We start from the raw sequence: 20,438 nt of genomic DNA on the forward strand, positions 1-20,438 counted from the left end.
TCGTGACAGCTCTATTTACTCTCAGATTAGAAAATGCTAATTAGCAACAAAGTAGACATCATGCAAGACTGCAAATCCCTGCAAGTTAATCCTTGATTTGTCAATCTTGTCCAGATCATCATGGTATTTGTAGTTCTTTTTGACAGCCACATTTGTAGCTAACTAGCATTTCATTTTTGGGGGGCAAATACAGGCGAATATATTGATAAGTCACTTTGTCCTAGAGAGATTTACACAGTTATCAAAACGTAATGGGAAAAATGAATGGTGGAAAAACGATTGGAACCATTTCCTTGTTTGAACGCTAGGTTTTATGGGTATTATGACTCATACGGTGGTACTATATAGGCGGCATGCATTTTCAGTGTGAATAATAATGTTTTTAAGACTTGACTTCTCAGTAACTGGGAAACATTGTAACAGTCCTGAACTACTTTGTGGTTATTTATCTCCTGCGGGCCTTGCTGCTGCTGGCATGGGCACACTCCTCAACCACATTTAGCGTCTCTGTCGTTCTTCCTCAGCCCTGTTTTGTTGGGTATTAACCCAAGAATGAGGGTGTGACAAGCTGGTTTGCATACCTGGAAGTCCATGTGTTTCCCTCTGACTGGACTTGTGTTGGGTGTGGATCTAATGTTTTCCCCATGCCAGCTGCTCGTTCTCTGGTTTGTGGGGTGTCTGTTTGGCCCACTGCTGCAGTTTGGGTGGCTCATGAGGAATGTCCATGCACACAGGAGGTTTAGTGAGGGCACACTGCTTCTTCTCTTCACCCTTGGCTGGCTGAAGCACAGGTCTGGTGGTGCCTGTGTCGAGGCCCTTGATACCAGCAGAGGAGTGGTGGTTCAGCCCGGTGTCAAGGGTGAGGCCCCTGGTGCTGGCAGCAGGGTGGTGGTTTTGCCCGGTGTTGTGGGTGAGGCCCTTGGCGTTGGCAGCAGGGTGGTTGTTCTGCCCAGTTTCGAGGATGGAGAACTCTGAGCAGGCAGCAGGGTGGTGGCCCTGCCCAGTGTCAGGGACCATGGTGCCAGCAGAGGTGTGGTGGCTCTGCCCGGTGTTGAGGGCTGAGACATTGGAGCTGTCAGCAGGGTGATGGCCCTTCAGATGACTGTTAGCTACCTAACTGAACTAAGTTATTGTACTGTCTATGGCGCTACAACTGTACTGTTGTAGCGCCATAGACCTTCTAATATGTAGATGGTGTGGGAAGAAGCTCCAAAAATCACCTTCTCTCTTAAGGGTTTATTGTAGATAAACAGTAACTAAAGTGTTATAACTTAACTCCAGTTCAGTTCACACATAGGTGTACATATCAGGGCCATACAACAACTGAGGAACCAACAGAAAAACACTTAACCTAATTTACAATATCATGACAATTGGAACATGTAGGGATCAAAGTAGGCAGAACATACTGCTTCTGTGGCACAACAATATTTTCCATAACCAAAAATATTGTGTTTTCAGCTGTTTCAAGCTGGTGTACAAAACCTAAAGTAAAAGACAAATGTAAGAACGGGAAACATAGAAATAGCACATATAGAACACATCTACAGCTTCTTAGACTTGCTGTCAATGAGAACGACAGATCTATAACTCATATTTCTATGTGCATTTAGTGTGGTTGTCCAAAAAGTTACATATTGCAGCTTTAAAACAGCAACATTTTCTCTCAGCCTCATTACAATATGTATAGAATAGTATGAGCTTGGCTATAAAACTGCACATGACAAAATGTATAGAATTGTAGGAAGTTAGCTGTTTCCCCACCAAAAAAGACCTTGCGAAGGACGGGCGTAACTGCGGTACGCCTCTACACTGGGCACCATAACATGCACCGTCCTTAAGAAATAGGAATCCAGTCCGTGTTTTGTATATGTGTGCAGAACTAACTGTGGCGGTGGCTCGCGCCCACGCAAAACAAAAGGAATTCGGCCATAATATATCAACGAGGTGTAGCTAGTAGCTAACGTCTGTCCTTCTCAAATTTGTGACAAAATCGAGACGTAGGTTGTTTGTTGACATTTATATATGACTTCATTTGGTGTAAATTATTGTTCGATTGCAAATACGTAATGCTATCAATGGAAGTAGCATGAAAAGGTGAGTAGCCGATGCTACTAGCGCGTGCTAGGTTTAATGCTACGTTACCATGTTGGCTAGCTAATGTAATGTTCGCCTTGTTAATATTTGCTACAATAATACACGTTGTAATGCCCTGTATAGTTATCAGTTGTTAGTTACCCCTTCTGTTAGCCATGCTCTAACGTTAGTTTAATGAATATGTCGTGTTGTTGCTAACTAACGTTAGCCGTCTAGCTAAGACATGTAGTTAGCCAACTAGTAACGTCATGTCAACAACGCAGAGCTTGCGTACCGCCATGTATTTTACTATCAACCTTAGATTCTTCAGAGACGTTCCCCTATGTACTGTAGCTCGCTAAAAGAATGACGTTTACGTGTAACTAGTTAGCGAACTAACGTTAGTCAACGTCACTTGACTAAGCTGACGTTACAAAATGGATAAGAATGGTGCTTGTACTAACCAGATGTGCGCTAAAGAGGAGGGGTGGGGTACAAATTACATGTGATGTCACATGATGATGTTTGATGAATATGATAGTGGTATTGATCACAGTTCCTCCTTGCTCAGGCTTGGATTGAAAGCAGAACTCTGTCTCAGAGCTGTAGGGCCCTTGGGGCCCCAGTAGAGGATGCACCGTGGTGTGGACAAGGACTTCCAGACTTCAGCGCGGAGGATGGGTACATCTTTGCTGTTCCAGTTGTCTGTCCATGAGCGTGAACTGGACTTGGTGTTCCTGGACCACAGCTATGCTAAGCCATGGAATGCCCACCCGGATGCCAGCAGTGCCCGGCCCACGCGCATGCTGTTCGTCACACCCCGTCGCCAACCTGATGCCGTTCCGTGAGTTTCAACCCTCATTATCCTCACTGATGACTCATTGCCCAAACAATTTTAACATTGAAAACCTGTGTCTCAGAACAAATTAAATTTTGTAGCAGTAGCTTTATCACGACAATAATAAAGTTGCAGCTTAAACTGGATGACAGCATTTACTGAAGTATGTTTGTGTTCTTTTGCAGGGAATCAGACCTGTCAATAGATGTGGAATCTGTCACGCCTACACCTATTCCACTCTATGACAATCAGAAAGCACGCAGTGTTATGAAGGAGTGTGAGCGACATGTTTTATTTGCTCGCACAATTGCTGAGGGTCCCCCACCCCCTGATGACTGGGAGGAACACATCAACAAGTGAGTGGCCTCCACCCGACCTCCCTTTTGAATAACCCTATTGAGGTTTAAAAATATATCTATGTTCCGTAAGGACTTATGTGTTGCAGATGCCTTGTTTGCTCAGCTCTTGTATACACCGTCTTTGTCTCAATCTCCGTTTCAAATGGTGATAATCGTCAGACTTCATTACTGACTGCTTGTATTACAGGGCTGGATGGTCGGTCATTCAAAACAAGTTGTTTAATAAGGTGCTGAAGGCTCTGCAAGCTGAAAGACTGGCCCGGCTGGCCAATGAAAACGTGAGTTCATATGCACCAACTAAGTGCTTTTCTATGTGGTACTAATTCAGTTTCGATGACTATCAAAGTTCCTGTCCCTCTAGTCTTACCATCCCTTCCTCTGACTCATAGGCCTCCAATGAGCCCGTATTGCGCAGGATTGCTGTGGACAAGTGTGCCCGAAAGGTGCGCCATGCACTGGCCAGTGTCAACTGGGACACCAAATTGACCCAGTGGCTACACAGCACCCTGATAGAATCCCTCAGTTTGGCCATGCTGGCCGCTTACCTAGACGTACTGCAGACACTCAAGAGCAAGGTACTCCTCTGTCTCTTTCTCTCTCAAAATGTGTGTACACATTATTTGATGTTGTGACATGCATTCTTATATAGAGGGATACGTTCTATCACTGTGACAATCGTCTAATAAAGATTTTTATACCGCACATTTCAGACATGGAATTCAACACAATATGCTTAACAGGAATATACAATGAAAATGAATACTGAAATATTTACTACACAACAAACATAAGAGGATTAAAAACTAAAGAATAACAATCAAAACTGAACGACTTTAAGATCTCTTTTAAAAATGTCCACAGTTTCGGCCCCTCTCAGGTCCTCTGGCAGGCTATTCCAGAGGCTGGGGTCATAATAACTAAAGGCTGCCTCTCCATGCCTCTTGGTCCTAGGCTTTGGGATAGTTAAAAGGCCTGTGCTAGAGGACTTGAGGGACCTACTGGCTAAATGACTTAAAAGCCTGTCTGACATGTATTGGAGTGCACAGTTGTGGATTGATTTTAAAAACTAATAGAAGAAGCTTAATTTATTCTGAAACTCAAAGGCAGCCGGTGCAGAGACCTTAAAACCGGTGTATTTTGTGCTCTCTGTCTGGTCTTGGTCATTACCCGTGCTGCAGCATTCTGCATGTTTTGTAGTTGACCAATGGCTTTCTTGGGTAGACCAGAAAGGAGATGAGTACACTAGTCACGCCTGCTTGTAATAAAAGCATGGATGAGTATCAGCCTGAGTGAGGAATGTTCCTCAGGTGGAAAAAAGCTATTTGTTCACATTCCTGTGATTTGAAATTGAATTCAGAATCTAAAATAACACCTTTTTTACCTGGTGTTTATCTTTATTGCCTGTGAATTAAAATGTGCAGCCAGATTCTCTGTGCTTTGGCTCCAACAATAAGTACCTCAGTCTTGTCTTGATTTAGCTGGGGGAAGTTGTTAGCCATCCAAGTTTTTAAATCATTGATACAGTCTAATTTATCTGTGGAGCTAAAATCCTGTGGTGACACAGATGGAAAGTCGTGTATCGTCTGCGTAGCAGTGAAAATCAATGCTGTGCCTTCTGATAATGCTGCCAATGGGTAACATGTATAAACTGAACAGCACCGAACCCAAAATCTAGCCTTTTGGAACGCCACATGTGATATGTATTTTCTCTGAGTTATGTTTACCAAGGGTGAAAAACTCTCGACCTGTTAAGTAGGTCCTAAACCAATTAGAACTAGACGGTTAGGCCAATCCACCTCTCCAGAAGGACATCATGGTCAACCGTGTCGAATGCAACACACAAATCCATGAGTACAAGGACAGAGAGCTGTTGGGCATCTGCGCTGGGTCATTTACCACTTAAACTAAGGCTGTCTCTATGCTGTGGTAGGCCTGAAAACCAGATTAGAATTTTGCAAAAATACAGTTTGCACTTGAAAAACTAATTTAGCTGTTTGTAAACCAATTTTTCAAGAATTTTGCTTAAGAATGGAAGGTTGGAGATTGGCTGACAATTGCTAAGCGCTGAATAATCTAGATTACTTTTCTTCAGAAGGGGTTTCACCATAGCAGTTTTTAAGTGCCTGTGAACAGGGAGTGATTTTCAATAGCTTACACTTCTTCAGATATGCAATTAAAATCTGTTTTGAAGGTGGGGGGGATAGGATCAAGAAGGCAGGTAGAAGGCTTAAGTTGTGATATCACTTTCCTGAGCATGTCTGTGTCAACCAGGGAAAATAAATCCATAGTGCCTTTGTGTAGTAGGCTAGGGCACATATCATCAAAACTCTCATCAGGTCTTGCTTGATTGATACCCAGCCTAATGTTTATCTTATCTCTGAAATATGCTGCAAACTCATCACAGTTAGATGTTGAGGGAAGTTCATATAGGTTTGCGGGGTTAGGATTTATCAGGCCATTAATGGTCAAGAAGAGCGAGCACACTCAAATTATTCTGATTATTAGTGATCAAGTTAGAAATATTAGCCCGTCTGGTAAGTTGTTTTCTCAATGTCATAATGGACCTGCAACTTTGACTTCATCCTCTTCTGTTTTGCCTTTCTGTAATTTCTTAAATGTATTAGTTTCCTCACTCATCCAAGGGGTTCTCCATTAGAATGTTGGCTTTTTCAGCTTTATTGGAGCTATGGCATCAATGGTTGCCCTTTTATTTGCTATTAAAATGATCAACTAAATCATTACGAGGAAGGCAGAATCGGTGGAGTATTGTTCACACTCAGTTAAAATCTGTAGCAACTTCAGAGGTAAGATGGTGTTTCTTAATAATGCGTTCAGTATTACCCTGTGCTATGGGCAAGAAGGTAGTAAAAAATACATAGTGGTGATCTGATAAAGCAGCAACAACAATAGTGGATATGTCAATAGAAAGCCCCTTGGTAATAATCGGGTTCAGAGTATGGCCAGGATGACTCAACATCTCTGTCTGTGCAGTTGCCCTCGCTGATTGACAGGATGCTGCTGACTTCATCAGTGAAGACTGGAGCGGCCGGTGCAGAGGCCCTATCTCTGCTACTGAAGAGGCCCTGGGACCCAGCCGTGGGCGTTCTGTCTCACAACAAACCGGTAGGTCTCTAATGCTAATCCCAGTCTGTGGTTCTGGGAGCAATCAGAATTCACTGCAGTCAGAATGAAAAAGACAAAGTGGTATTTGGGGTATGACTTAAAGATTGCTGTTCAACAGCGGAACCCATCCAATTCGCTGGAGCACTTTTGCCTTGAAGAATGGGCAGAAATCCCAGTGGCTAGATGTGCCAAGCTTATAGAGCCATTCCCCAAGAGACATGCAACTGTAATTGCTGCAAAAGGTGGCTCTACAAAGTATTGACTTTGGGCGGGTGAATAGTTATGCACACTCGTGTTCTGTTTTTTTGGTGTTATTTCATGTTTGTTTCACATTAAAAATTATTTGGCATCTTCAAAGTGGTAGGCATGTTATGTATATCAAATGACACAAACCTCCAAAAAAATCTCTTTTAATTCCAGGTTGTAAGGCAACAAAATTGGAAAAATGCCAAGGGGGTGAATACTTCGCAAGCCGCTGTATATGCCTAACTTTGACCATTAAAAAATGTAATGGTCCAGACATTATTGTGAGTTCACTTGTTTTTCAGAAACTTGCCTCAAACCACTCCCTAATCCTTGTTGTGCAGTAAAAAAAAAAAACGGAAAAAAGACATCCTTTCAGAAACAGCAAATATATCAGTATAGTGATGCAGGTCTTTGTCATTCAGAACCTTATCTGCAACTTTATATTCCATTTTGTTCGACTCAAGCTGTTTCCCCAACGCTGCTGTGCAGGCTGGGTGTGTCCGTATAGTATACGGTACATCTAAAGACCTGCATCACTATAGTGAGAGCGTTTCTAAGATGCGTATTTGGGTGTTTTTGGAGCATTTGTTCATGGTTTTTTTTCAGGGCCCCCATGCTACACAACAAGGATAAGGAACTGATTTGCTATTTGGGGTATGTTTCTCAATAACAAGTGAAATCACAAAGGTGTCTATGACCCTTTAACATTCCATTTTACTTTTTAAAAAACACAAAAAAACAAGAGAGATTTGGTCATTAAAATAAATTCTACTTTAATGTTTCTGGATTGACTTGGGATCCTTTGATTGCATTTGCTAATGTGATAATGACTGGATTTCTATTTTGTATTGCAGAGCAAGCTTCCTGGCTCCCCACTCATCTTAATTGCACCATCAGGGCCCACCAATCCTGCTCTTTCTACCTCACGCCGAATGAGATTTTGGCAGTCACAGCTCTCCTGCTTGGGAAAGGTTTGTATCTATTCATTCTCAAGTGTGATTGTGCATCACTGCGTTTTATACACACCCAATAGATATAAACCAACATGTTTGTCTCAGGTAATCCCGGTAAATACCCACGTAAACAGTGGAGCCAATGTGGGCATCACTCAGTGTCTGGAGCACATGTTGGGCACCGTCAGGGCCAAAGTCATGGAGGTAAGGCTGTTGTCTGAACCTGAAGTTGTGTAGCCAAATATCTGTTCCTAATGGACTAGGTCTGCAGTATTCAAACTTTTTCAGCAGGATCTCCAACTGTACAATTGGTACATTTCAACAAATACATTTAAATTCATTGCACTTTCATCTCTTATGAAAATGAAAAGAAACCAATAAATGTATTTACTCATTTATTTACTCAAATCATCTTTTTGGAAAACATTTCTATATTGTCCCATACAATAATCGGCATTCTTATTTTTTTATTTCGATTTTTGGCAACCCCAGTGCATCACCCCCATATTTGAATACCACTGGACTAGATTGTTGCTGCAATTTCAGATAGTTCTTTGAAAGTTATGTGCTAGAATGTCTATTTGTCTCTTTATCTGCCCTTCAATGTATTTATGAACCAGGTCCACAGTCACTTCCCTCACAAACCCATTATCCTGGTTGGCTGGAATGTGGGAGCACTCATCGCCTGTCATGTAAGGCTGCTGTATGACTGCTGTCTCTGTCTACTACATGTCATCAACATTTTCTGAGAGTGTTCTCTGTGATGCTCAGAAAGTTATACAGTGCCTTCAGAAACTATTCACACCTCTACGTTTTTCATATTTTTGTACAAAGTGTGTTTTAAGAGGGATTTAATTGTCCTTTTTTGTAAACTTTTTATGAAAAATTAAACACTAATATAATGTATCTTGATTAGATAAATATTCAACCCCCTTAGTCAATACATATTAGAATCACCTTTGTCAGTGATTACAGCTGTGAGTCTTTCTGGGTAAGTCTCTAAGAGCTTTCCACACCTGGATTATGCAACATTTACCTATGTATTATATTCTAAATTCTTCAGTCTCTGTCAAATTGGTATTCCCATAGATTTTCAAGTGTTTTAGGTTATTTTCCTGCTGAAAGAAATTAATCTCCCAGTGTCTGGTGGAAAGCAGACTGAACCAGGTTTTCCTCTAGGATTTGGCATCTGCTTAGCTCCATTCAGTTTCTTTTTTTTATGATGAAAAACTCCCAAGTCCTTTAATAATGATTAATATTGATTACAAGCATACCCATGATGCAGCCACCACTGTGCTTCAAAATATGGAGAGTAGTACTCAGTGTTGTTGCAAACAGGATGCATGTTTTGAAATATTTGTTCTGTACAGGCTTCCTTTTCACGCTTGTCAGTTAGGTTAGTGTTGTAGAGTAACTACAATGTTGTTGATCCATCCTCAGTTTTCTCCTTTCACAGCCATTAAACTCTTAACTGTTTAAGTCACCAATGGCCTCATGGTAAAATCCCTGAGGGGTTTCCTTCCTCTCCGGCAACTGAGTTAGGAAGGACGCCTGTATCTTTGTAGTGACTTGGTGTATTGATTCACCATCCAAAGTGTCATTAATAACTTCACCATGTTCAAAGGGATATTCAGTCTGCTTTTTTTAACATATCAATAATTTTTTACCTATCTATCAGTAGGTGCCTGTAACGGCTCTCTTCTATCTCCTCCTCTGACGAAGAGGTAGAACAAGGATCGGACCAAAATGCAGCGTGATGATGATTCATGATATATTTTAATGAAGGAAAACCTATACATACAGAAACTACAAAACTAACGAAGTGAAATAATGAAAACCGAAACGGCCTATCTGGTGAAATACAAAAACACTAAACAGGAACAATCACCCACAAACACACAGTGAAACCCAGGCTACCTAAATATGGTTCCCAATCAGAGACAACGAGAATCACCTGACTCTGATTGAGAACCTCAGGCAGCCATAGACTATGCTAGACACCCCTACTCAGCCACAATCCCAATACCTACTAAAACCCCCAATACCACAACACAACACAAAATAACCCCATGTCACACCCTGGCCTGACCAAATAATATATAAACACAAAATACTAAGACCAGGGCGTGACAGTGCCCTTCTTTGCAAGTTATTGGAAAAACTCCTTGGTCTTTGTGGTTGAATCCGTGTTTGAAATTCACTGCTCGACATAGGGACCTTACAGATAATTGTATGTGTGGAATACAGAGATGAGGTTGTCATTAAAAAAGCATGTTAAACACTATTATTGCACACAGAATGAGTCCATTCAACGTGTGACTTGTTAAGCAAATGTTTACCCCTGAAATTATTTAGGCTTACCATAACAGCGGGGTTGAATACTTATTGAGTCAAGTCATTCCAGCTTTTGATTTTTTATTTATAAAATAATTCAAAAAACATAATTCCACTTTGACATTTATTGTGTGTTGACCAGTGACAAAAATTAAGCTATAACACAACAAAATGTGGAAAGTCAAGGTGTGAATACTTTCGGAACATCTGGTGGTTATTGAAAACAATCCTTGTGGAATCTGAACTGATTTGTGATTGGTGGATGTGATGTTGGTGCACTGCACATATTGATGTGGTTGTCCTCTCCCAGGTCTCTCTCATGGAATACCTGACTGCTGTGGTGTGTCTTGGCTTTCCACTGCTAACCATCAATGGACCAAGAGGGGTAAGGAAATGTGCTCAAATGTTTCTTGCATTGTGGAGACATTTAGATATGATGCTTCGACTTGTCTTACACAGATCAACATAATTTTGACACATGTCTCTGGATCTTAGATGTGTATTGACTGTTTTTGTATTGTTGACTGGCAGGATGTGGACGACCCCTTGCTGGACATGAAGACACCAGTGCTGTTCGTGGTTGGTCAGAATGCTCTGCAGTGTGGCACAGAGGCCATGGAGGAGTTCCGAGAGAAACTCCGAGCCGACAACAGCATGGTGGTCGTGGGGGGAGCCGACGACAACCTCAGGTGGGTTTACTCTAGGACTGGGAATTGCCATACGATATTATCACGATACTTAGGTACCCATACGATATATCATTCAATTGTATATGAATCACGATTCTTTGTTTTGCAATTCCATGTTCCAAACATTTTGCTCACTATATGTATTTTTAAGACTGAAAGGTAGCAGCAGTTGAAAGCGTACAGTCACTGAATGTTTTCTTGTGAAGACAAAAGGCCTGAAGTTTTCACTGCTCGCTGTAATTTTCTGCAGGGCTATTAAATTGAAGAATTTGAGTGCATCAGAGTTTGTTTCTCATACATAATTAAATGTTTTTCTTCCTCAGAATCAACTCCACAAAGATGAAATCAGAGGGACTGACACAGACCATGGTGGATCGCTGCATTCAGGTTGGTCCATGTCGCTCTTGTCCTGTAAAGAAGCCATAGTGTTTTTATTCAAACAAATTTAGGTTAAGATTCTATGAAAACGTCAAAGGATTTTAAGGATTTAACCCTAGCCATCAAACTCCTCACATGGAGTTCCATTGAAATGCTTTTCATGCAGATATATGTCTGTCTCTCCTGTGTAGGATGAGATAGCAGACTTCCTGTCGGGGGTGCTGACGCGGGCGGAGAGCCACGGCCATGGCTCAGGAGAGCTGAGGGACCTTGACACGGAGAAGAAGAAGAAGCCTAGACGCGAGCTACCCTTTGACCTGGAAAGGGGCCGCCCCTCTTCCCCTGCCCTCAGAGTACCAATATCCCCCTCAGGCTCCGAGGTATGTCCTGCATCAGCTCAGGCACGCTCCGGGAGAATAATATATACATTGCTGATCATTTGACTGGCTTTCTTTTTATGGTTGTGTTCTCAGGACCTGTCCAGTGTGTGCAGTAGTCCCACCTCCAGCCCCAAGCCAAAGACGTCGGGACTGTCCCCAGCACAGAAGTCCAGTCTGATCACTGCCACACAACTCCTCAAGACCCATATGCAGCGGTCTGGGACTGTACTCACACACAAGCAGGCACAAGGTTTGTGTGCCAACTAGCATGTACGAAAACAGACGCAGACACACACCACAGCTTTCACATTTGACACATTTGTTTGTGTGCGCTTGTTTTAATGGGTCATTTAACTCTCTTGCCAATGGGTTTTTCAATAGCTCTATGGGCTTGGGAAGATGTGAATGCGATATTGAATGGTGAAAATGGTTTACTTGGACACATCTTGTTAGGGCAGTAACGACATCAGAAGGGCACAATGGAACGTGACTATCTTTTCATCCCTTCTCTACTCTCTTTCGACTATCCTTCTACTTTTCTTTTCAATTAATTTCAGCCCAGTTTGCTGCTTTTATGAAACAAAACATGCTTGTGAGGAAAAATCTTCCTCCTGGCACTCCCTCCTGTGTCTTTGGTGAGTATGTCTTTCTCCTTTCTTTTCTCTTCCTTCCTTTCTGTCTGCCATCTCCCTTTTACTGCCAGATCATTGATGTACATTGTTAACAGGGTCATATAACAATTTTAAGTGAGCATTATACATACACTGAACAAAATATAAACGCAACCATTTCAAAGATTTTACTGAGTTACAGTCCATATAAGGAAATCGGTCAATTGAAATAAATTAATTCCCTAATCTATGGATTTCACATGACTGGGAATACAGATATGCTTTTGGTCACAGATGCCTTGAATAAAAAAAGTGTAAACCTAATGTAGCGTGACACATCTCTTTCGCATAGAGTTGATCAGGCTTTTGATTGTGGAATGTTGTCCCACTCCTCTTTAATGCCTGTGCGAAGTTGCTGGATATTGGCGGGAACAGGAATACGCTGTCATACACATCGATACAGAGCATCCCAAACATGCTCAATGGGTGACATGTCTGGTGAGTATGCAGGCCATGGAAGAACTTCGACATTATCAGCTTCCAGGAATTGTGTACAGGTCTTTGTGACATGAGGCAGTGCATTATGCTGAAACATGATGTGATGGCAGTGGGTGAATGGCACGACAATGGACCTCAGGGTCTCATACGGTATCTCTGTGCATTCAAATTGCCATCGTTAAAATGCAATTGTGTTTATCTGTAGCTTATGCTTGCCCATACCATCACCCCACCACCACTATGGGGCATTCTGTTCAACTTTGGCATCAGCAAACCGCTCGCCCACTGCCTGGTACAGTTAACCAGGATTCATCTGTGAAGAGAACGCTTTTCCAGCGTGCCAGTGACCATCGAGGGTGAGCGTTTGCCCACTGAAGTCGGTTATGACACCAAACTGCAGTCAGGTCAAGACTGGTGAGGACGACAAGCACACAGATTAATTTCCCAGAGACGGTTTCTGACAGTTTGTGCAGAAATTCTTTGGTTGTGCAAACCCAGTTTCCACAGCTGTCCAGGTGGCTGGTCTCAGACAAAAGCTGCATGTGGAGATCCTGGCCTGACGTGGTTACACATGGTCTGTGGTTGTGAGGCCAATTGGACATACTACCAAATTACCTAAAATGAGGTGGCTTATTACATTCTTTGGCAAAAGTTCTGGTCTACATTCCTGCAGTCAGCATTCCAATCGCGCACACACTCAAAACATCTGTGGCATTGTGTGGTGTGACGACTGCACATTTTAGAGTGGCCTTTTATTGTCTCCAGCACAAAGTGCCTCTGTGTAACAGTCAGTCATGCTGTTTAATCAGCTTCTTGATATGCCACATCTGTCAGGTGGATGGGTTATCTTGGGAAAGGGGAAATGCTAACCGGGATGTAAAATTTCAGCTCATGAAACACTTTACATGTTGTGTATATATTTTTGTTCAGTATATTCCATTATACTTTGAGAAGTGAATTTGTGATCAGGATTGGAATGGTCTGGTCTGTTTATCCCAGTCAGTGATGTGCTGTGTCTGTGTTTCAGTTCCTGTATCCAGTGAGCAGACCGAGGGCCTGGAGAGAGACGAGCTGCGGGCCCATCTGAAGAGGAGGCAGACTCCCAGCCCCACTCCCACCAAAGCCTCCAAGAGAGCCAAGATTAAGGTGACCATTCTGCATGGAGAGACAGCAGGGGGTGCTGTCAGTTCTACAGCACAGGAAGGTAACTTGCTCAGATTTAACTATGAGCAGTTTTCTGAACCTCTAAGTGAATGATCCAGTAAAGAGAGATTGGAAGTTGTTGCCAAATGAATTGTAATATGTGTGGGGCTTTTATCTGAATGTTTATCAAATATTTTCTTATTTCCACTATTTCTAAAGTCATTAGAAACCATTTTCAATGTTATAGTGTGGTGTTGTCTGATCAGATTTGGCTTATTTTCTTAATTGTCTGTTCTAATGCAGGGGGTCCTTCTGGGATGCCCCTAGCTGTGACTGTGGGACAGACTGTGTCTGGAGCCAAGGAACTCTCTGGACTCCTCACATCCCAGCGGTAGGCCTGACACGCACACGGACACACAATGATCTCCAATTCCCCAGACCATCTCCTATTGGGCAGCTCTGTGTGCAGCAAACGGATTGAGTTTTGGACTCTGGTTGGAAGTTGTTGAATAGGAAAAAAACTATGGGGTGGGTAGCTACCACAGCTCTGGTTATGTGTGTTACTGCAGGTCTGGTAGTCTGACAGAGGTGTCTAGTGCCCTGAGCTCGGGGTCCAGCTCTTTCCACAACCTGCAGAGTTGCATGGTGTCAGGGTCCTCCTCACCAGTCCAGGCGCAAGCTCCTGCTTCTGCCCAAGGTATCTCCTACCTGCCTGCATGACTGTCCTAACTCGGCACAGCAGCGGATCTCAAAGATGACAGTCTAGACTCTAGACACTGAACTACAACCAAAAATGTTGTACAGTATATTTTCACTGATTTGTTAGTTGTGCAGAGGAACAGCAAATCCATCACACATTTAAAAGGGGGAGAGTTCTGTTTTATGTCCTGATTTTGAGCACTTCATGAGAACAACCGATCTGAGCAAACAATGTTATTGATTACTTAGTGTTACTTCTGCATGATCTATGGAAGCTTAACCGTTGGACTTTTCTACCAGAGGTTGTTTTGTCGATTGGACGAATAGGGGTGGATCTCAACTGTCGTCAGTAGTTGTGTTGTTGAGCCTTCGGTATTGACTGTGTGTAAATGTGAGCAGTGCTGATTCATTCTCGCTGTGTTTGTGTGCAGCACCTTCCGCCAGCAGCCTCCTCCAAGGCCTAAGTTTCAGTCTTCAGGAGATCGTGACCAAATCCCCTAGCCTGCCCACCACCACAGCTAGCATGGGCAGCATTCAGGTACACCCTGGACTTTCCTCATGAACCTGCAAAAAGTATACTCAGTAATGTGAGTTTGTCTGTGTGCTAACTCATTGTCTGACTGACTCCACCTCTCCTATCCCCCTCAGGCCTCTGGTGGGAAGCCCCAGGGTCAGGTCCTTAGCTCCATAGGTACTGGCAGCAGCACTCTGCTCCGGGCAGTGCCTGTGGTCTCCACTGGAGGGCTGTCCAAGACCACTGCCATCCACCAGCTACTCACCAATGGCGGGCTGGCCAAGCTGGCGAGCAGCCTCCCTAGCCTGGCACACATCTCCACCCAGAGTGCCGGTACGTCCCGAACTGCCAAACCACGGCGGCCACGCTGAATGCCCAGGGTTCTCCTTAACCCCCTGATTTTCGGAAAAGCTAGAATAGCAGGACGGGCCCTATCGCCAGGTCACCTTGGCCACACTACAGATAGCTGACTGAGATAGTGGACAGCATGATCAATAATGTGTATGCAGATAGTCATCCATGAGGATCCTAGGTGTGGTCAGTATCAGGAAAACCAGACTTGCAGCCATGTAACATCAAAGTGTACAGATTTGTATCTTAAGGGATGATGTGTTTTTGTACGAATGTTCATGTTTGGAAGAGCCATAAGGAAAACATCAATGAATACATGATCCAGGTGTATGTGACATTGGAATTAGCAGTTTGATGAAGTCATGTTTAATACATATTGTTTATGTATTAGTCTACACATTTCAAATGTAAATGCTTACATGAGAATCTTTGAATATGTTCATGTTTGCCCGTAGTTTCCTTGATACATGGAACTCATTGATACAAAATTGTTGTCACGATAATTGTGAATCAAGAGGGCCAAAAACAAATGGACATTCACGCATTTTGGCGTTTTGAATATCGCCTAAATGTCACATGACAACTGACAATGTCAATGGCCCTGTTCAGACTGCATTTGTTCACCAGATCTGTCCACTGGGTAGATGCCTCTTTATGTTTGTTTCATTTTGATTGCTTGGTCTTCATGTTACATTTTGTAAATCCATTAATTAAATCACCTGCAACAAGCAAGCAGCAGCCATGATTCCAGATGCACGCAAGGACCCACGGACTCACTGGACTTTGTAGAGAGGAAAGAGTATGAGGAGAAGTAGCAATAATATTCACATCCGGCATACCACCTGTTTCTATCATTGCAATAAAGACTGGAAAATAACCCATGTTTTCATTCCTCTTTTTTTGATCGAGAAATGGGTGTTGCTGTTGCGATATCCAAGTTGTCCACTCCTTTCCCAGGATTGCTGTTGTCTTTGATAGCTCCTTTTTTTTGTAATTCTGTACAAAGTTCAAACTTGGATTAATAATTATTTACGCTAAGAGTAAAACGGTACTCATCTCTCTCTAGTCTAAATCTCCTGACATGGACTATTCTTACCATTTAGAAAAGCAAGCCAGACATGACAATACAGGCAAAATGCTAAATAAGCCCTTGGGCACTGAGTTGTATTTTAAGAACTATTTAATTTGAAAAATTCCCTCATTGGATTAACACACACTGCTGGATTTGCTATTCAGGAATTTCAGTTGGAATGTTGTCCGCTTTGCTATGTCTGAGGGAAAATGCTGTCTGAACTAGGCTTGACACCCAGTTCTAGTATACATATCTGAGTAGATGTGTAACCCATACCATCACTTTGTTGGCAGCAGGGCTCAGAGCCCCCACCATTATAACTGTGATGCTGCGAGGACAGCCCAGCAGAATGACTACGCTGGGCCAGGCTGAGAGGCCACTGATGCTGTCCAAACCACCTGATATGAAGGTGGGTCTCCTCACAAGCAGCAATATGTTAACGTCTCCAACACATGTTCTAAAATGAAGATTTGTTTTCAAATCCAAATACTCTATTGCAGTGATGAACCCAAAGATCGCACGCATCATGCCAGATCTGATACTCATCCTGGAGGAGTGACTGGACTGGCTATGATCCGACTCCATAGAAAAGGAGTGTAGCCATGTACCCCCTGCCCTTATGTCTATTCTCTCCCCAATGCAACAGATGAACACTTGGCGAATGGTTCCTTCCCCATGGTGTGAATTGACTTGTGTAGTGGACCAGTCTCCACGCTGCAGGAAATGTCATCAGCCCAACATATATGTATGGTCACACTAATTTCAGTTAAGAGTTGAAGATGGTATAAAATATTGAAGGTATTTTATTTTTGTCACAAGGTCTCAGTTGACACTTTTTTGTAAGGCAATGGATAATGTAACAGCCATATGATAGTTGTATATGTGTAGAGGGGAAAATATTGTAATTGTTACCTGTTATGTTATTTTCTTGACCATTGGATCTTTAAATTAAGCCTGTCTTTTGAGATCATTACAACTGTTTTTTTCTATATGCTTTGTTCTGTAACTTTGAATTATGCTAGGTGGAATTTTACAGCTAATATTGTTTCATGTTTAATTAAAGCCTTTTGGCCTGGCAAGATGTTTCAAAAGCCGAACCATGGAATTGATTTCTCAGTTCATGTTCAGAAAAAATATTTTCTATGTAGCGTGACAATGATCATGTTTAAGTAGGTGGACTACTCTTGGGTTGAAAATGTGAATTTACAGATCTACATTTGTAAACCATTTTACTTTTAAATGGAACAAAAGTGCGGTTCTCTCTGGGAGTCCTTACCTTTCAGTAATATAATCAAGAGAAAGAAATCCATTGTCTTCACTGAACTTTAATTGTCAAAATGTGTTGGTCTAAATGATATGTTATATCCAAAGTTCTGCGGCTGGCGGATTGTAATGATAATGCTTGGCACCATCGTTTGGGGATTTTCATGTGAGTTTGAATAGCTCAATTGGATATTAGTGAAGAATTGAACATATATCTCCAAACCGTATTCCTATTCAGAATACAATGATTGAACCGTCTCCTGCGCACTGAATGAATTTAATTTGCATTAAATGATGTGAGTGCATAATCATTCTCACAGGCAGCTGCATTAATATAGACCTACTCATTTAGCAGACATCCTCTGCATCCTCTGTTTCTGCATTACACACATGGGTAACAGTCCGACAAGATAGAGGACAGTGTGTTTTAGGTTTTAGCTCTTATATAAGCCAGGCTTTGTCTATTATAAGCAGACGATACATATACCCGTCAGGAAGATAGTGAGAGACCTCTGTCAACTAACTGCCCCACAGTTCATGTCCATTCCTTCAGCGATCCATGATGAGAAATATCATATTCACACTCTAGTATGGGACGACTTCTGTAACACAACATGAGTGATCTACAGAGCATTCAGAAAGTATTCCGACCCCTTGACTTTTTCCACATTTTGTTACATTACAGCCTTATTCTAAAATGGATTCTGTTGTTTTTTCCCCCCCATCAATCTACACACAATACCCCATAATGATAAAGCAAAAACAGGTTAAGAAATGTCTGCAAATGTATCCAAAAAAAGCACCAAAAAAACTGAATTAACACATTTACACAAGTATTCAGATCCTTTACTCTGTACTTTTTTGAAGCACCTTTGGCAGCAATTACAGCCTCAAGTCGTCTTGGGTATGATGCTACAAGCTTGGAACACCTGCATTTGGGGAGTTTCTCCCATTCTTCTCTGCAGATCCTCTCAAGATCTGACAGGTTGGATGGGGAGTGTTGCTGCACAGCTATTTTCAGGTCTCTCCAGAGCTGTTCAATCAGGTTCAAGTCCAGGCTCTGAATGGGCCACTCAAGGACATTCAGAGACTTGTTCCGAAGACACTCCTGTGTTGTCTTGGCTGTTTGCTTCGGGTCGTTGTCCTGTTGGAAGGTGAACTTTCATCCCAATCAGAGGTCCTGAGCGTTCTGGAGTAGGTTTTCATCAAGGATCTCTCTGTACTTTGTTCCATTCATCTTGCCCTCGATTCTGAATAGTCTCCAAGTCCCTGCCGCTGAAAAACATCCCCACAGCATGATGCTTCATCGTAAGGATGGTGCCAGGTTTCCTCCAGACGTGACGCTTGGCATTCAGGCCAAAGACTTCAATGTTAGTTTCATCCGACCACAGAATCTTGTTTCTCATGGTCTGAGTCCTTTAGCTGCCTTTTGGCAAACTCCAAGTGGGCTGTCATGTGCCTTTTACTGAGGAGTGGCTTCCGTCTGGCCACTCTACCATAAAGGCCTGATTGGTGGAGTGCTGCAGAGATGGTTGTCCTTCTGGAAGGTACTCCCATCTCCACAGAGGAACTCTGGAGCTCTGTCACACCTCCCTGACCAAGGCCCTTCTCACCCGATTGCTCAGTTTGGCTGGGCAGCTAGCTCTAGGAAGAGTCTTGGTGGTTCCAAACTTCTTCCATTTAAGAACGATGGAGGCCAGTGTCTTCTTGGGGACCTTCAATGCTGCAGGCATTTTTTGGTGCCCTTCCCCAGATCTGTGCCTTGACACAATCCTATCTTAGATCTCCACAGACAATTCCTTTGACCTCATGCCTTGGTTTTTACTCTGACATGCACTGTAAACTGTGGGACCTTCTATAGACAGGTGTGTGCCTTTCCAAATCATGTTCAATCAATTGAATTTACCACAGGTGGACTCCAATCAAGTTGTAGAAACATCTCAAGAATGATCAATGGAAATTTCGATTTTTTTCAACTCGAAATCTCAATTTCGAGTCTCATAGCAAAGGGTCTGAATACTTACATAAATATGGTATTTCTGTTTTTTTTTTTTATACATTTGCAAAAAATTCTGAAAACCTGTTTTCATTTGTCATTATGTGGTATTGTGTGTAGATTGATGTAGAGTCATCCATTTTAGAATAAGGCTGTAATGTAACAAAATGTTGAAAAAGTCAAGGTGTCTGAATACTTTCGGAATGCACTGTATATTGCCTCAAACACACTGAAATGGCAGATTTTGTTTCACACAACTCAGAAGTCACCTTTCAGTGTAAATGAAAGCTTTTCCTGTCTGTTCTAAATTATTTGAAATGTCAAAAACAGCCAAATTTGCTCTCCTTGGTTGCTTTGCAGTTTAAAAAAATTTAATCAGACTGCAATTTCATCATGATCTTTGTGTCAAAAGGACACTTTTATTTAGTCAACACAGCTCCATCCTGTTCACTCCCCAAGCAATGGGCTGAGACACATGACAAATCACATGCTTACTCAGCTTATCTCAACTCATCTCTACTTTCAGTGTAAAAATCAGTACACTAAAAGCTACCTAATCTATGTGTTTTTGCAAAGTTTGAGTAATGTAGTAGGCCTATGATTACACAAAGAATGAGGGTTGGGAAAGCTTTCCCTGGAACTTGACATTGAAGCTGACCTTTTAGCAGTGATGCCACTTAATCAACAAGATACAGTGGGCAGCTGAGCCAGCATTAGACCAATAATGCTGGGGAGTTGGGTGGGTAGTTAGTTAGGAAATGATCCGTCTGCAGCATTGTGTTTCATTAATCCTCTATTGAATATTTGGTGAAAGGTTTTTATAATATATGTGATAGAAATGAAAATAATCTAATAATCGGATTAAGTTACTATTTTTGAGTAATCCATTGCTGTACCTTATTTGTCATGCCCTCC

General features: G+C 42.2%; 1 protein-coding gene across 7 annotated transcripts; it reads left to right on the plus strand.

Annotated features, from left to right (window-relative positions):
• The first annotated feature begins 1,856 nt into the window (after positions 1-1,856).
• On the plus strand, positions 1,857-17,372 carry LOC112262928 (KAT8 regulatory NSL complex subunit 3). Of its 7 annotated transcripts, none has more exons than XM_024438796.2 (22): positions 1,857-2,097; positions 2,648-2,920; positions 3,100-3,270; positions 3,461-3,551; positions 3,663-3,848; positions 6,265-6,396; positions 7,497-7,613; positions 7,701-7,799; positions 8,216-8,287; positions 10,240-10,314; positions 10,461-10,618; positions 10,942-11,005; positions 11,188-11,376; positions 11,470-11,626; positions 11,934-12,011; positions 13,513-13,689; positions 13,932-14,019; positions 14,198-14,325; positions 14,759-14,865; positions 14,976-15,174; positions 16,558-16,673; positions 16,765-17,371. In XM_024438796.2, exons 2-22 carry the CDS (start codon positions 2,709-2,711, stop codon positions 16,765-16,767), a joined length of 2,619 nt encoding a protein of 872 aa, XP_024294564.1. In that variant the 5' UTR covers positions 1,857-2,097; positions 2,648-2,708; the 3' UTR covers positions 16,768-17,371. The 7 variants fall into 7 exon arrangements, with proteins under 7 accessions (XP_024294564.1, XP_024294566.1, XP_024294569.1 ...); XM_024438798.2 differs by having other exon boundaries at positions 16,561-16,673; XM_024438797.2 differs by having other exon boundaries at positions 1,858-2,000.
• The last annotated feature ends 3,066 nt before the right edge of the window (positions 17,373-20,438 follow it).

The sequence above is a fragment of the Oncorhynchus tshawytscha genome, linkage group LG12 (assembly GCF_018296145.1).
Source record: "Oncorhynchus tshawytscha isolate Ot180627B linkage group LG12, Otsh_v2.0, whole genome shotgun sequence".
In the NCBI taxonomy this organism is placed as follows: Eukaryota; Metazoa; Chordata; class Actinopteri; order Salmoniformes; family Salmonidae; genus Oncorhynchus; species Oncorhynchus tshawytscha.

Excerpts from the sequence above, each read along its gene's own strand:
- LOC112262928 (XM_024438796.2), top strand. The coding sequence starts at position 2,709 with ATGCACCGTGGTGTGGACAAGGACTTCCAGACTTCAGCGCGGAGGATG. Across the intron at positions 8,288-10,239 it reads GAGCACTCATCGCCTGTCAT|GTCTCTCTCATGGAATACCT; the intron begins GTAAGGCTGCTG and ends GTCCTCTCCCAG. Across the intron at positions 14,326-14,758 it reads AGCTCCTGCTTCTGCCCAAG|CACCTTCCGCCAGCAGCCTC; the intron begins GTATCTCCTACC and ends GTTTGTGTGCAG.